Source organism: Lepisosteus oculatus, chromosome 6, assembly GCF_040954835.1.
Source record: "Lepisosteus oculatus isolate fLepOcu1 chromosome 6, fLepOcu1.hap2, whole genome shotgun sequence".
Taxonomy (NCBI): Eukaryota; Metazoa; Chordata; class Actinopteri; order Semionotiformes; family Lepisosteidae; genus Lepisosteus; species Lepisosteus oculatus.
Window position 1 is genome coordinate 30,557,923 of NC_090701.1, and position 18,509 is coordinate 30,576,431.

General features: G+C 34.0%; 1 protein-coding gene across 3 annotated transcripts in view; it reads right to left on the reverse strand.

Moving 5' to 3' along the window:
- LOC102682177 (acid-sensing ion channel 1C-like) overlaps positions 1-18,509 on the reverse strand; it is a 432,898-nt gene that overhangs the window by 20,901 nt on the left and 393,488 nt on the right. For all 3 annotated transcript variants that reach the window (XM_069191196.1, XM_069191197.1, XM_069191195.1), the window contains exons 4-9: positions 11,013-11,163; positions 10,213-10,269; positions 8,857-9,010; positions 8,546-8,637; positions 2,254-2,333; positions 722-793 (exon numbers count right to left, since the gene is read on the reverse strand). In XM_069191196.1, the coding sequence (XP_069047297.1) occupies positions 722-793; positions 2,254-2,333; positions 8,546-8,637; positions 8,857-9,010; positions 10,213-10,269; positions 11,013-11,163 (606 nt within the window). The remainder of the gene's footprint in view (positions 1-721; positions 794-2,253; positions 2,334-8,545; positions 8,638-8,856; positions 9,011-10,212; positions 10,270-11,012; positions 11,164-18,509) is intronic.

Below are 18,509 nucleotides of genomic sequence, written 5' to 3' on the forward strand. Positions count from 1 at the left end.
ACAAGAACATCTGAAACACAATCCTTCTTCAGGACTAAGCATATAAAATATGTCAAGGAATATTTTATTGTGAAATAAAAATTAAAGCGCTGTTTTTGAGAACATCAGAAGTCTCTCGTTTTTTTTTAATGAACTATGAAAATATTAATAGTTCTGCAAGGCATTCAGCTAACCAGGAATCCCAGGATATAACATGATTTTGCTCAAACATGGAGGAGATGGCTGCAGATTTGCAAATGCGATCTTGAGCTATGTTACCATCATATTATAGCACATGCAATACAGTATGTCAGCTTCTGTTCCATTTCAGATAACTTTCACTTCAATGGTGGCTTCTATGTCTATATACATTTTCAAACTAATTCAGTGTTAATTATTTAATATAATGTGTGCTAGAGATGGAAGACTATATTTTATCTAGGCTGTTTTACAGGACATTAGTCATTCGCATCATTTAGTTAATTACAGAGACACACATTCTGGATGTGTCCACAAACATCCAAACCTGCAGTCATAGTGACTGGAAAGCTATTGTCTGAAATTCCTCCAATTAGCCTCTTCAGATCAGATAATCCTTTTTTTCCCATATTTAAAGAAGGGGCCTTATTTTTCAAAGATAAAATTGCTTCAAGTGACTGTCCTGAAAAAGCCTTAGGTTTCTTTCAGCTGATTATGTCACATCTCAAACAAGCATTGAAAATGGCTTGGGGAGGTTAGTTACCAGATTGTCGCTCTGGCACCTTCGTGGTCTTTTCTTGCGTTTGACATATCCCAAGACTTTATCTTTAAATACCTACAAAATACATAAAATATATAATATAAATAGTGCATTATACATATAATACATATTATATAGTGCATATATAATAAAATTTGAATAAAAACACTTACATAAAAAGTATTATTACATTAACAGTACAGCAAATGTTAAACAAGAGCATTAAAAAAAGAAAAGTGAAGATTAGAAAGACAATGCAGAATATTATGGTTCATAACTAAGATGTATGTTACTGTACCTGAATGGGTGAGGATTTTGTTGTACTGTGATCAGCTCAGATATATTGCATTAAATTTTAAAGCAGCTGATTAAATTCTCTCTCATGCACATACTTCAGATATTATTGAATTTCAAAATTATTTAATATTTTCATCATACTGTAGTTACTTGTTAAACATCCAACCTATGCCATTACCTGCCATTATCATACCTAATTATTTTATGTGCAGAAGAGATTTTACATTGCTTGTGAATTTCCTACTAAAGAAAGATTACATGGAGGACTAGATTATACACCTTTTTTCAAATAGTCTGATAAGAATAGTGCTCTCATATTAACAATTAGTTTTAACTATCCTTTTCAAAAGGGTGATAACACAATAATTTAATGTGCAATGGAACAGTTGAAGGTGTAATAGGAATGATAAAAAAATATAAATAATTATTGATTGTGAAAAAACTGATAAAGTACTGTACTTTAATTTTAATGGTATAACTGATTGTGTTGAGCCATGGAAGTTTCCCAGACAAATACATTATTTACTATTTTTAATAGTATAATTCTGATCGCATGTTCTAATGAATATTATAATATATTATAATATACTGTAGTAAACTAAGGTCATTTTGACTTTTGTCTTTAAATAGGAGGAGGGCCATATTGTTTTGACACTGATGTAGCTCGTAAAAGCTTTAGGAATTGTCTGTTGCAAAATTCAAATGTTATGAAAAATTCTTAAGAATAGAATGGGAAAAAAATTGGAAATGAAGTTTCTCCTTGCTTAAATTGTGAGTGAAGTGCGAGGGATGAAAACATTATTGATGCCTTTTACTGAACACAAACTTCAATATGAAGCATTTTAGTTGTTTAGTAAAAGATAAATACTGTATATCTGTGAAAGCTCCACATACAATTGTAGGGACATTATTAACCAACTTAAATACATTGATTTGATAGTAAGGTATGTACAGTAGTAAGAAATCTTTTGGAAAATAATAAATGAAAAAACAACATTTAAGTCCAGAAAATGATAGCCCTTCTCTTTTTCAACTATTCACATTAGCTGGTATTAAAGATCTAAACGAAATGTCACCTAAATGAAATCTAAAACTATTTGAATGTGAAATTTGTTAAAAACAAGAGGAGGCCATTTGGTCCATCAAACTCAATTAGTATTTCATTACTGAATGTATTCAGTATTCAATATTTAATATTGTGCTCGAACATGAAGAGATGAAGATCATGCATTTCTTACCTCATAAAGATAATCAAATATTTCTAATATTGTTAAAACACTGGCACCAATGAAGAGACCCATCTGACCCCCAATGTCACCTGAGGAAGAAAAAAAATAACTGATTCAACAAGTCATGTTACTAAGTGTATTGGATACAATATGCATCTTGGTATAGTTTTCACTTTGTTTCTAAAGTATTGATTAATAATAATAATAATAATAATAATAATAATAATTGCTTACACTTATATAGTGCTTTTTCTGGACATTCCACTCAAAGCGCTTTACAGGTAATGGGGACTCCCCTCCACCACCACCAATGTGCAGCATCAACTTGGATGATGTGACGGCAGCCATAGTGCGCCAGAACGCTCACCACACATCAGCTATCAGTGGGGAGGAGAGCAGAGTAATGTAGCCAATTCATAGATGGGGATTATTAGGAGGCCATGATTGGTGAGGGCCAATGGGAAATTTGGTCAGGACGCCGGGGTTACACACCTACTCTTTTCGAGAAACCCCCTGGGATTTTTAATGACCACAGAGAGTCAGGACCTCGGTTTTACGTCTCATCCGAAGGACGGCGCCTGTATACAGTATAGTGTCCCCGTCACTATACTGGGGCATTAGGACCCACATGGACTGCAGGGTAAGCGCCCCCTGCTGGCCCCACTAACACCTCTTCCAGCAGCAACCTTAGTTTTTCCCAGGATGTCTCTCATCCAGGTACTGACCAGGCTCACACCTCCTTAGCTTCAGTGGGTTACCCGTTGTGAGTTGCAAGGTGATATGGCTGCTGGCCATATGATGTTTTAGCTATAGTACCTTTGTTATAATTAACTTCAGGAACTGCAATTGAGTCCGTCAGATTGATTCTTAACTTCCAGCTACAATGTTACAACTCACAGTGCTCATAGGTAAACAAGTAAAGAATATACATTCAGACAACAAGTTTGAAACAACCAGCTCTCTCCATTGTTTAGCTTTTTTGTTTGAAAATCAACAGTTCTTTTTTACATGTGGAAATGTTCCTTGTCTAATAGTCTAATAGTTCCTTGTCTTTTGATAATTCTTATGTAACACAGATAGAATTAATGCAGTTAAGCTGCATCAGCTGAAGTAAAAACAGGCAAAGAGGAAGATAAATATTTTTTCTTGAAGGTACTGTAGGGAAAGTGATTTTGGTAAGATAAAGTTTAGAGATATAAAATGCTTAACCTGCTAAATTCCTTTATAAGGAGTCATAAAAGTGCCTTTTTAAAGAGACTTTTTAAGGACGAGTTTTGACTGTACCGTTATAACTTAGCTTCTTTACAGCTTCTTTTCTTTTCAGACACCAAGCAAGTTTGGGCCTAGTTAATACTGGGATGGGTGACCTCCAGCTGAGGTCCACTTTCACCAGGATCAGAATTTCCATATTTTTTTCTTTATATACATAATAAACAATAAAGTTATAAAACAGGAAATACACACCCACAAAAAAAGATTTCCCTTCACCCCTCCATCACCACCCCCAAAAAGCAGAGTTTGCATATATAATAATACATAATCAATACATCTGTAAAATATATACTGTATATACTGTATTAATACAGTATACACATTAATGTATTATTTCATATTTATATTTCCTAAAGTATAAATATCCTTTATATCTCAGTTATTAAACCTAATTTACTTAAAATATATATAAAAAAAGGAATAAAAAATAATTTCAATATTAATGCAGCAGTGTGATGGCTGATGCCACTGTGCACGAGGTTTGGATCAGACATTAAACCAAAGTCCAGGCTACTAGGTCATCAAAGATCTCATTGGACATTTAAGTATGGGGTTTTAAAGCGTGGTCTCCTGTCTAAATTGTACTTTGGGCTTGTTCTATGCGTTACAAAATTTTCTCCCTCTCTTCAATTGTTTAGGCAATTTCTCACTTTTGGTGTTTTTTGCCACCCAGGTGGATGCTGCACTTCAGAAGTGGATGAAGTGGATCCCCTGTTTGAAAAGGTTTGAAATCCTTTGGGCTGAAAGTTATTACTGTATGTTGTTTATAACACTTTTTTAACCCTATTACCTAAGGAGATGCTGACATTTTTGTGGAGAATGGAAACTTAACCGTTCCCATGCTTGAGGTGAAAATACAATACTGGATACTGTTCATCATGTAGATAAAAACACCAGGGCTGTGTTAAATATACCCATACAGTATCTTAGTTACCTACTGTACATGAGCTAAGTACAATAACCCCACTTGTAAATCTGATTCCTCCTTTAAATGTTTAAACTTTGCACTCAAACACAGGCTCTGGGTGTTTAACTGAACTACAACACCAACCACTTGCCACAGACAAGAGTTTCATTAGTTACAGCATGATCAAGTGATTACATTGTAATTGGAATCACAGAAATAATAGAGAGTGATGGTTACAAATACAACGGGTACACTGTAGAGGGATGGAAGAGGTGGAGATGTAACACTACACAACAAAAAGATTATTTGGAACAAAGATCTTAACCTAGATGAGTCAGGTATCTCAGAATCTATTTAGTTTTATACTGTAGAAACATATTCAAAGGGTATAGTGTTATGAACACAAATTATAAATCTGTAATCTGAGAAATTCTATAAACTCTAAATTCTAATTTAGTTTTACATATTGAAATCAGGGAATAACAACAGTATAGTATGTGTAAAAAGTATTAGTTCAAGTTTAATTTTCCTTCTATAGATTGGGAAGAAACATCAGGGACATTCGTAGCTGATTTTGAAAAGTTAGACTAATGGCTAATGATTGTCTTCTTAATAATGATAAAAACGTTGGTGTGATTTGAAGTATATTTTGAAACTGTAGGTAACAACAAAGGCTAATAATTTTAGAAAAGAAGATTATGAAGGAATTAGATGTAGGGTGTAACACAATATATATGGATGAATGTCATCTATTTAATATATTCTGTTTGAAGTACAGGACAGATTCATCCCAAGAGTTAGCAAATCAAAAGGAAGAAAACAGTGGTCCAAATCTGTAATGAAAAATACAAAATAAATCAGAAAAGAACAGAATCTAGCTAAAGAATGGGAACTTAATTAACGATAAGCAGAGGTATAAAAAAAAATTGTGAAAGGTAAGGTCAAGAGAGAATTTGTGATATTACAGTGGTGGATAAAATAAATAACCAATGCCTTTTTTAAATTGAAATAGGAATAGGACAGTAAAGTGATTAAATGTTTTAGAGTAACTATAACTACACTTTTATAATTATGAAAGGTACTGTAAATGGTCAATGTATTAAATTGTTATTTTATTTTGGTGTTTACAAAGGAAGCAGTCAACCACATGCCTCAGGCTGAGGAAAGGCAGAGTTAATTTTTAATAATATTATTAAATATTAAATATTATTATCATATAAGAGGCAAAATAGTTATAGCTACTAGAAACACTGAAGATTCATCTCCAGGACCCAAGAGGAACAGGTATAGACTATATTTATATTTAAAAACAACACATTATTCAAAGGTCATAAAAAATGCTTCCCACTGTCACTCGAGGTTATAACCCATTGACTTGAAAATTACTCATATCATTGGCTATTCCTCTCTGGTGATGATAATTGTCTTCTCTGAGCCTGACTTTGACTGAAGGCTAAACAGGCTTTGTTTCAGGAGTTATCAGTCACGGTGAGCATTCTTCATTACTGTCAATACTGACAATTTGAGTAGTAAAGGGCTAGGACTTATTCTTCCACCATCTGCTCTGCTTAGGGGCCACAGAACTACAGTATCTTTGAGAATCTGATCTACAGATCACGTAACTAACCCAACTAAATCAGTTGCAGATGATCACACCTTCAATGCTTGTGGTGCTTGATTGAGAGATAACTCTAATATGACATTATTGCATATGTTCTCCCACCTCATATCTTCCGCAAACAACATATACAGTACTGTATATGATTCCCATCATTTCAAATGCCTTAGTATAAATGGTTACAGTTGTCTGGACATCAAATTCTGTCAAAACACATACTGTAGTATCACCAGCATACTGAAGTTTGAAGATTTGATTCAGAGGTAGTTCAAGTTTAGGACTTGAACCTTTGTAGATTATTTAAGTTAACCACTGATTCATGAAATAAGCTATACTCCAGCAAGGGGTTGTATGAAATTAAATAGAGCAAGACACTCAGAAATACAAAAGTCAAATGATACACTCTTCTTTGATTCCCATGTGGATTTCAAAAGGCTCTGTAATGGACCCATTGCTGAGTATATTGCAGGCATATCAGTTATGCCTGAGTGAGACAAAGTAAGCCCTATGTTTCCTCAGAAACTGGGTGCATTTCCATGAGGGGCTGCATTCCACCTAGGGTTGTTTGGACTTACATATGCAGGCTGATTGTCCTAGCCTCCTCCGACCTATTAATGAGTGCTTTAGTCATCATACTAGCATACCCTCCTCTGCCACTGAACCGGTGCTCTGTCATTGAGGTTGCTTCCAACTACACTAATTGTCAGGCTGATGACACTACTACTACTGACTAAAACTACTTTCCCATCTTGTCTGAACCTGGTCTCAATTCTGTCAGTTTCCACCTGTCTTCATTCTGCTTTGGCAATCATCATCAGCCTCCATTCACCAACTCATTTCAGCCTCTGCTTGCCTCTAACTGTCTCTGTGCCATCACTGGGTTATTCCACTGGAATTCTGCCTCCTGTCAGCAAGTTTGTTTGTTGTTATTTATTAGATTTCTTGGAAGAAGAATAGCAGTAATGAATAAATATGATATTGCTTAGGTACACATTCTGAAAGTTTTTAGAAAGATGATAAAAAAATTAAATAATAATAAATGTAGTAGGCATTCAAGAAATTAGTTCAAGCTTTGTCAACATGCATAGGCTGCACAGGAATAAGTAAAGTTTTTTTCCATGCTGAAAAGAGAAGAAAGGAAACACAACATGTCACACCCGAAGAAGGCTACACAGCCAAAGTGTTTCCTTTCTTCTCTTTTCAGCATGGAATAAACCTTTACTTGTTCCATTTAAGAAATTATTTGGATTAAGAACTAATCAATGGTTAGGAAAATAAGGTGATGATCATAGATAATCATCTGACTAGGGAAATGTAATTAGCAGAGTACTAAACGGATCTGTACAAGGACCACTGCTCTTCCTCATTTATATCAATGATCTTGATCCTAGTATGGTTAGAGTACTCTAGTAAACTAATTCACAAGTGATACCAAAGTAGGAGCATTAACGAACTCAGATTACATTTAATGTAGTCCAGCATTATATGCAGATATAAAAAAAACTAAACTATAAATATAAAATAGCAAACTTTCAACCTGAAGAAGTTATTTATGAAAAGGACATAGATGTTAACACATCAATTCCATCTTTTAGGTGGTGTAGGTAGGCAGTAAAAATGCAAGCAGAATGGTATTTACGTTTAATTGTTTAGAAAATTGACATTGAATTAAACTCAAGAGATTATTAAAAATATACAATGCAATTTTTAAGACTTTATTAGAAATACTGTGTTACAAATACTATAAATACTATGATACAAAACTATTTCTGGAATTAGGAAAGAATTGCCAGATACAGGACAAAAGAAAATTCACAGAATCAACAGTGAAACACAGAAGACACACATGGAATCTAAGGGGAAGTGTACATACAGGAGGCATTTATTTCCCCAGAGGACTGTGAAAGTATTAAATATGTTACCCTGCTATGTTATTATATCTGATATACTGACTTATTTAAAGAAATGATGACATGAGATCTTAGAATCAGAATCGTAGACTCAGCTGCTTGAAACCAAACGAACTAAAGGGGCCACACAGCCTCCTTACATTAGCAAACATTCTCATGTTAATAAATGATGTGGTAATTAGGCCCCAGAAGTTTTTATTCATATTGTAGTCTCTAATACACAATATTAAAAAAATACCCACAAAACATAACTAAATTACACCTCTTAAGGAGGTAATGTCAGGATTCTAAACACTGAAAAACCCTTTTGCTTTATATTGAAGGTACTATACAGTATTCAGAATTTGGGATATGAAGTTCCAGATCAAATAAGTTGACAAATATAGTTCAAAATCTAAAGTTTCTTAGCCAAGCATATTTCTGCCATAAGGGAGTTCATTACAGTATTGATGTATTCTGACAGAAAAAAGAATGAAAAATGTAAAAGAGCTGCGTGACTATCTGTGGCTTCAAGGCAACAATCTGACACATGTTTCATTTTGCTTTCTTTCTCAGTGATTTCCTGACTAATATGAAGAAAGATACAAAACTTACCAAGCAATCCAGCAACTTCATAGGCCTTTTTCTGCTCAATGGTCTCATAATTTAGAGCTTCAAAAAATATATCCAGGACTAATATATTCTCCCTGTAACACACAGAAAGGCAATGAATCTGAAGCAGGAACTCTGCATTAATTTAATTTCCTTACAGAAGGAAAGCAAATATAGAAATTATTTTCAACATTTCAAATTCAAACGAATATCAGAGAGCAACATCTCGAAAGTACATTTACATGCTCAATAGTTTTCACCATGTAAATAAAATGAAGGGTCACTCATAGGCTCATGCTGTAGAAATTACTCACGCAATGTACTGTTCACTCTTGTTGAATTTCTTGGCCAGATATTTAGCTGAGGCCTTGCTGGGGATTTTCACCATGGAGAGCTCTTTGCCATAACGAGTCATGTTGCAGGGTGTCTGACATACACAATAGTCATTGTCCTTCTCCACCAGAAAATCTAGGGATGTTTCAGTGGAATGTTATTCCAATCTTTAGAGTTACATTTTGAAGAAAATAACAACTATTATCATCATGCAATTTTCTTTTTTGGTTTCATCCTCTGAGAAAATATTTTCAGGTGTAATTTACAGTTTCAGTTTCACAGAAGACACATGGGATTCACAAAACTAGTAGAGGTGTTTGTTGCAAGTCCAGAGAATTTTTTTTTTTTGTTACACTTCAGATGATAATTCAGATTTTGAATTCCATTTTAAACATATTGAAATAAAACAGCAGATAATTTCAAAGCTTTAAAAAATGAGACAAGCATTTTCCTTTCTCACTTTTAAGAGAACAGAGACATCTCTGCAGCGGTTTGACAAATATCAGCACTTACATTCAGTTATAATTAACAATTCTTGAAATACAATACTAGACAATAATTTGTTTTTACACTAAAAATGTGAATAAAAAAGCATTAATCATATCCACCAAAAGTGACATACAAATGGACTTCATTTGAAAGTATCACTCCATTTCCATAAAATTAAAATAACGACAAATTACAAAGAATTAAGTTCTTATACAGTATGCTGATTTGCACAAAAAAAAACATTATTTCTGCCAAGTTCATCAGATTAATGCATAGCTTGATAGATTGAGTAAGATAACTTCATACTGTATATTCTAAAATCAAATGGTGGTATGTTAATTCAAGTTCAACCTAGTCTTTAAATGACAAGACTGAGAAATTTATATTTTATGAAGACCAGGAGTCCCTGGGGTAAAACTAGTTTTACTTTGTAAAAGAGTGCAAAGAGTGATAACATATATTTAAGAAGTGGGGCAAATATCTAAAACAATTATCTTGAGTGTTATCTAGTACACAATGAGCACAGATTATTCATTATGCAGTAACGTTTTGTGTACATATTCTAAATTATTTCAGGTGGGTAGCTGCGTCAGCATGCGTAGGCTGCAAGGGAACAAGTAATAGGTTTATTCCATGCTGAAAAGAGAAGAAAGAAAACACAATGTTTTGGCCATGGAACCTTCTTCAAGTGTGAGCGAAAAATAATATTATTCTAAATTATTAGATAATAAATTAGAATAATATTATTATTATTATATTATTCTAGTTATTTAGATAACTAAATTAGAATAATAATATTCTAAATTATTATTTTGAATAAGAAGGGAAGGACATCATGAGATTCTTACCTAAAGCTGGATCGGCACAATCCTTATACTGCTCAGGTGTGCAAACAACAGAATTTCCTGTGGATCAAAATGGAAATATGTACAGTCAGGCTAAACTACTGAGGAATAAAAATCCACCTGTAATGTCTTACATCTTGTACACAACAACAAAACTAAAGAATAAAAATTGCTTAACTGTATTCCTGTTACCACTGTATTACTTTTCCATAATATATGATTGCCTGACTCAATCTGAAACTCAGAGAAAACTACAGAGAATAACAATACATAAAAAGTTATCAAAAACTCTAAAAACCCTTAGACAATGTTCTGATCTTCTAATAGTTCAAGCTTAAAAGAAGGGAAGAAACCAGAATACAGAAAAAAAAACATGTCTGAGTAAAGTAAGAACTGCAAGAACACCTTAAATCTCCATGCAGACAGGTACAACAAACTGGAATCAAACCTAGCACTCTAAACTGTAAGACAGCAATGCTAACCACAGTGCCACACCATTCATTGCACAGGACTATATAGGACATGTATCACAAAAACCATCAGGCTTGTTTTTTGTAAAACACTAGTGTCAGCAGCAAAATTTATTACTGTTTAAATTTATTTTATATATATAAAATACCTTTAAACAGTAATACATTTTGCTGCTGACACTAGTGTGTTACAAAAAACAAGCCTGATACTAATACTATAAATGGTGTTAAAATAATTAAAACACAGCATTTGAAATGGGGCTCATAATTAATGTTACTTCTAAAGCTTATTTAAAGATCCTAAATGCGGACCTTTGCCCTGATGTGCAGTACCTGGCATGTGCACCATCCTGCAATTACAATTCTCCAGCAGGTAGCGCGTCTCACAGTCGATGCGACACGCTGTGATGCTGTAGGATGAGAAAAACTCAGAATCCATGGCCGACGATCTGCAGTCTCCCCAGGGGGGAGGGAGGTACATGAGCTGAAAAGCAAATAGGCCACAAACATTCCCTTAAACACAGCACAGTATTGTGAACCACATCTAAATTATGAGGACCAGAAAGCAAATTCATTTACTGTCATAAATATCCTTAGTCCAAATAACTCATCTTAGGATAATGGGCTTTTAATAATGATTAATTACAGTTAGGATTGATAGCTTTGACTATTCTATTGAACAGAACAATCTGAGATGAGACTTTAAAACCCCAGCACATCAATGTGCAGCACACATTATTAGAGGACTTTTGAGATTTCAGAACTGTACAAAATTTGAAAGCCGCCTGCAAATTGGTAAAGAAGATTGTTTCTTTCGGTATCCGAGACCCTTTGAATTCTGGTTTACATGCAAGACATAGGACATCTGACTAGAATGTTTTTCATTAAACATTAACAAATAATCATTAGAAAATAAGTCTGGAAACTTTTTAACCTATACTATTTTTCTCATGTAACATTAGTTTTTTCCTTACTAAATATTAATATTTCCCATATTTTCTTGCAGCTCTATCATATTATTTCTTTCACTTCAATATGTGCATAAAATAATAGTAATACATTGAATTGTGTAAATAAACCTTATCCCTTCATTTTCATAACACTCCCTGCTTGGAAAACTTTAATGTGACACCAAATGAATCCAATATTTGTTTGGTAATTATTGGTAATGTTACAATATTTAAAATAAAAAAATAAAACTGTAAAGAAAGCCCATTACAAACTCAAGACATTATTACATCATTCATAAAAAAGCTCACAGAGACAAGCAGACACCATGCAGAAACAGTCACAGATGCCACATAATTCCTGAGAAAGAAGCAGAGCATTGTGGGAAATGGAGACATTTAGAGAAGCACACTTTTCGCTGGACACCAGAATCAAGACACAACTTTTAACCTAGAGGGACTTACATTGAAATGGACCTTTATAAACTGTTTTATATATATTTTGTATAATTTCTCTGAGCCAGTACTGAAGTAAAAAATACATAAGGTACATTTACTTTATTGAACTAGCTTGATGTTGTGTATCATAGTATACCGGTACTGTATGTATGTAGAATAGTGTAAACTTTATATTTATATTCATATACTGAACATCAAAAGAAACATATTTTATTTGTGCATGCATGTTTTGAGAAAACTGTCCATCAGATTTTGGATATTGATTAAATGTTTTTATGCAATTTTGATGAATTGTTCATACATGGCTCATTGTGATACACCTGTGTGCATCTTGTTGCATAAGAACTAAGTCACCTCAGTACTTGATTGAGCACAGGCGATTAGATTATTTAAACTGTGTAATATCAAAGCTAGTGAAATTAAAAACAGTGCCTTCACTCCATCTGCATTTTGGAGCAACACCTCAATTGGACTCCAGTGGAGTAGAATCCTCATTAAAGATGAATTAAGGTTTTGAGTAGACAACCTTTATTAATGTCGCTGAGTGCGATGTAGATGTGCAAAATAATTGCTAATTATTTTGTGCCCTAGACCGGTCGATTGGGAAATCCACATGGGATATTATTAGCAGGTGTCTTTAGTCAGAAAAGAACCTCATTTGCGGTGGTTGTTGGCAGCCTGACTGCATGATTCTTCATCAAGCAAGTCTTGGGCCCCTAACAAGTTGCTCTGTATCTATGGTTTCATTATGACAGCATTAAAGAAGGGCAATGCATCTCCTCACACTGCACCTGCAACAACAGCTTTCTTGTGAGATTTGAATGCAACAATTATGATATAGATGCCATACCAGCCATACATGAGCCCCATTGAAAACATAAGTTCAGTGAGGAGTCGGGACAATATGTGGTGTTTAGGGCTCACAGACCAGTGATCAGATTTGTACTTATTCAGACTGAATCCCACAAGATAGCATCTGCAACGGTGGAAAACATTCATCACAAGTGTTTAGATTTTATTGCTTCCAGCAGTGGATCCACATACTGTACTACTAGATTGTGAATTTCAAAGGTGACCCTCTATTGATTAACCTTATTATTACGTTATTAAGCACAGTGAGTTTACCTATATAGTGCCTGTTCATAAAGATTACTTTGAAGTTTCTACTTGGTAAATGTTTTTATAATAACTTTAGAAATTTGTTTCAGTTACAAGTGATAAGTTTATTTTGATGCTCAGTTTATAGTATATCTGTATGGTGTATGGAAGTATTCAAAATTAGAATTACTGAAAAGTTTTGCCAACAATTTTTATGGTTAAGAGCAACCTGTATTTCGTTTTTCATTTTTTATACAAGCCAAAGCTGAATTACTTGTCAATTTTAGTCTTCAAAGTTAATTCACATTTTTTTCATTAAGTCATTCATTTCATCCAAATCATTTTATTTTCAAGCCTAAAAATTAGAACATTAGCTATTCCACTGTCTTTGTAATGCAAATCTTATTGGAGTATGCTGAATCATTAAAGCCACATTATCAATGGCTTCCATCCATTTACTTCAAGTGAAACAAACATTTAATGCTTTTGTCAGGATATGGCTATATAGAGGTGTAAAGAAAATAAAATATTCATGAGACCTTTGAAGCACATGGACTATGAAGCATTTGCTTAATACACTATTAAGGTTTTGAGCCCACAGCAGTGACTTTAAGACAATTGAAATATAATGTAAAATATGAGATACAAAGTTGTCTGAAGTACGTAAAATAAAAAATGCAGTGACAATACAACCATAGATTCTGCAGAGATCACTTTTCATATTCGTAAAATTATGCCTTCTCCAGCTTCAGTGTTTTAGATTATTTGTTGCTTATCTATGAGAAAGGTTGAAAGAATCCTCTTTAACAATCCTCTAAGGATGATAACCAAAGTGATTTGCATGCACTAAGTGAAGACACATAGTGTCATAGTGTCTAGAACAGACTGGATGGCCAAATGCACCACTTAATTTTCATGTTTTAATTCCTACTTTATTAAAAAATGCCAAACATTCTACAGTGCAATTTGCAGTGGTGAGAAAACAAAATACATTTCTCCCAGAACAAGGAATAAATTGCCTTTAGGATGTAACAAGAAAATATTTGTGTGGTGGATTTGAAAGATTCTAATCATAGCTGTAGTTGTACAAATACACCCCATTGCATATTACCTAGAAATTCTTCCAATGTTAACTTTAAATCTCATACAAAATGTTTAACTTAATTTTATTGAAGATAAAAAGGTAATTGCTCAAACTAAACACTTGTATGGGTGAATAAAGTTAAATATCACCAAAAACTACAAAGAAAAATAAAAAACTAAAGTATATTGATTTCATAAGTACTTGCTGTCTTACCTAAATTAGTTCAGATACACAAGAAAGACAAGTAAGACAGTTATGTAAAATACTGTTTCAGAATAAATATCTTTATTAACCATGTAGTTAACCATGTAGAACAAGTGATTTTCCAATTAATCTGGAGATAAAGTTGTATAAATGAAGAAGAAGGGTATACAAGTTTTAAAGATGCCGAATGTCCATTTGACCACGGAGAAGTTAATTATTCACAAATTATTAAAAAGTTGAATAAGGTTGCATCTTCATATCACTCACACACTGCCCAGTTCAGGCTGTCCCTCGAAATTAAGTAACTAAGCAATGGCTATGGACTAGCTATGGATGCCAACATGAGGCCAATGGTGACTTTGAAGGTAGCTACTGTACATCTTCATTGGCTGAGATGGGAGAAATGTGTACAAGTAACAACATCCCATAACTCCACATAGTGGCCTATATTGCACAGTGGTAAGAAGAAAGCCATTACTGAAAAAGCAAGACATGAACTGTAAGTGATAAATGCAAACATATTCTAAAATATGATGTCAGACAAAACACACTTGAAACATTTTTGTCTGAATTCATAATGTTATATATACTGTAGCACAAACCAAACACCGAATCACCCATTGAACACCATTTCCACAGTAAAGCATGACGATGGCAGTATTATTTTATGAGACTGCTTCTCATTAACATGGGATTAAAAAACTGTCAAGATTGTGGGGAAAATGGATTAAGGAAAAATGCTGGCAAACCTATTTCACTCTGTTGAAGACCTTAAATTGAGAGACAAAATCACCTATCAGCAGGACCAATGACTCAAAGCACATGGCAAAGCTACAGTGGAATGGTTAAATAACAAGAAAGTATATCTTCTTGACTGGTCCACTCAAAGTCATGACTTCGAATCTGATAGAAAATCAATGATCCCTAATTAACTTGACAGAGATTCATTAAGGTTGCAAAGAAGAATGGGTATGAATTGCACCATATCAATGTGAAAAGTCGGCAAAGATGTATTGTATTAAAAAGAATTTTTGATGACAAAAATGCTTCTATCAAATATTGACTCAGAGGTCTTAATACTTGTGTAATCTATACATTTCAGATTTTGATTTTTCATGGATGTTTTTTCTGACATTTAACTTTGTTCACCAATAAGTGTTCAGTTTTAATTTAAGTTTTAATTAAAATATTCCATTTAAAATGTTTGTATATATAATTTGTAATTCAACAATTTGGAACATCATTGGAAGGAGATGAATAGTTCTGCAAGGCACTATGTGTATAGTAGATGAGATTGTTTCATAAATTTTCCCAGAAAACACGGATTGTCTCTCTTCCATGCTATCCTTTATAGCAAAGTAATTAAAATATAGAAAGTCATATTTTTATCTCAGACAAAAACATGACGTTTTCATTTCACTGGCTTCACAGTGTACTTGGACATATTGTATCAATCAAAGCTGGAATGAAATTACACTTTTTACTGACACTAGTGTATTTAACTTTCAACATTTATTTATTATATGATCCCTCTTTTCTATTACAATTACAGTATAGTCATGGGATACTCAGCCTATCTGTAATCAAGCAGGAGCTTCAATATGTCTTATGCTAACAAATGAATCTAACTCAGTTATATTAAAATCAACAAGCTGAATCTGCAGTGAGAGTAATTTAACATTAGAACACCATTCTATGAAATAGCAGACACTGATATTTCATGAGCTCTAGGGGAATCATGGCACAGCCACAGTAATAATCAGATAATCTGATTTTGGTAATATTTTTTTACATCTAATACTAAAAGAGCATCCACAGCTACAAGTCTTTCTAAAGTAATTGTCTGTTTATTGGTTAACTGAACAGAGTAGATATTTATCTCTAGATTCTATTAGCAGTAGCCATGTGCCATAATTGGTACATGAAGACAATAAACAATATATAACCTAAGAAATAAAGCCCTCTGAATTGTGTGAAAAGCACCAGAAGGTGATTATCCTAAGAGCTTTTTTTGCATTGACCAGTACAAGAATCATTCCATCTGATAAACAGTATAGCTGCCAACCGACAATTGTCTTTGCTAGGTATCCTTAAAAGCATCTTTGAAAATCAATCAAATCCACCCTATGTGAGAGGTGGATAGATGCATCACATTTAAAGCTTCATATACAAAAATAATCATTTTACTACCTCTAATGGCTTACGTTTTGAAGTCCTAACAGTAAGCCATACTAGCTGAAGCAAAGACATCACTATAAAGGCTGAATCTACTATAATCTGCTGAAGTGAGAAGATCCCGTATATATATACTGTACACGTACCCCATTGCACTTGATGGGTCAAGGCAACCCATTTGTGACCTTCCACAATGCTTGCATATGGCCCCACAAATGTCACATTCTTTAGTAAAGAGAAAAGTCTTGAAACCACACAATGCTGCTGTGTAGGATTTTCATCTCCAGTGCACAAAAGCTTATCACCCCCTTTCAACAATGTCCCATAATAACAATATAATAATAATAATAATAATTATAATAATAATAATTATTATTATTATTACAAATTCTAAACTTTTTAATCGAAACCTGACACATCAAGCTGAATAGTTTTACGGGTGAAAATAGTTACGTGTTAGCACAAACTGCAAAGAAAACTCCAAATCTAAAATATGTAGCCAGCAGCCATTTCACCCTGCAACTAACAACTGGCAGTCCACTGAAGCTAAGCAGGTGTGAGCCTGGTCAGTACCTGGATGTGAGACCTCCAGGGAAAAACTAAGGTTGCTGCTGGAAGAGGTGGAGCCAGCAGGGGGCACTCACCCTGTGGTCCATGTAGGTCCTATGCCCCACTATAGTGACGGGGACACTATACTTTGGATGAGAGGTAAAACCGAGGTCCTGACTCTCTGTGGTCATTCAAAATCCCAGGGCATTTTTTGAAAAGAGTAGGGGTGTAACCCTGGCCTCCTGGCCAAATTTGGCCCTTACCAATCATGGCCTCCTAATAATCCCCCTCTATGAATTAGCTTCATTACTCTGCTCTCCTCCTCACTGATAGCTGATGTGTGGTCTGTGTTCTGGCGCTCTATGGCTGCTGTTGCATCATGCAGGTGGATGCTGCACATTGGTGGTGGTGGAGGGGACTCCCCATTACCTGTAAAGTGCTTTGAGTGGAGTGTCCAGAAAAGCGCTATATAAGTGTATTATATATTATTTATTATATAATTATTATTATTGTGTACAGTGCCCTAAGCCAATACACTGTGGAAACACTTCTTTACGTTATTCACAACAAAAATCTCAAGAAGACCATTCACTTCACTTCACTTCACTTCGCATGCAAATATTTTTTTCTATTGCTTCTGATAAAATAATAAGAGCAGGAATCTCGTCAACTTTGAACCTAAAATATCCAAGGATTTTTGCAATATCCACAAGTGATATAGAAATGTCCTAGTTTAAATACACAAGCTGTGATGAGAAGTCTTGAAAAAACAAAAAGCTCTTTCACACAAAGAATTATGAGGCTAACAGCATTGCAGTAGAATATGCTGTAGTTTGAAATGATACACAGTAAAGACTCTCTATAGAACTACCTAAAATACTGAAAGGTTAATAGGACTAATGGCCACAAGAACAATATAATTTAGTGATATATTTAATATCATGAACAAGCTGTTAACTGATCCTGTGCCACAGTAAATGTCAAGCAAAATGTATCACTTGAGGTTTTTTCAAGATAGTAGCATTGCATGTAAAAATGTACAATATGCACACAACGAATGTGATAATATATCTAAAGACCAACCTTAACTGGATATACCAGAAAGCTTGAAGTGTGGGGTTAGCATTGCCACAATCCCCACTTTAAGAGGTGGATAAAAGGCCTGAGTTTGCAATGTAAAAGCCATGGTCAAAAACTAAGGTAGTCTTACACATTATAATTGCTTGAGTCTGGATAGAAAAGTTCTTGGCCCCATTTGAAATATCTCAAGACTGACATACAGTATGGTTCTTCTGCACTGTAGAGATGTATTAC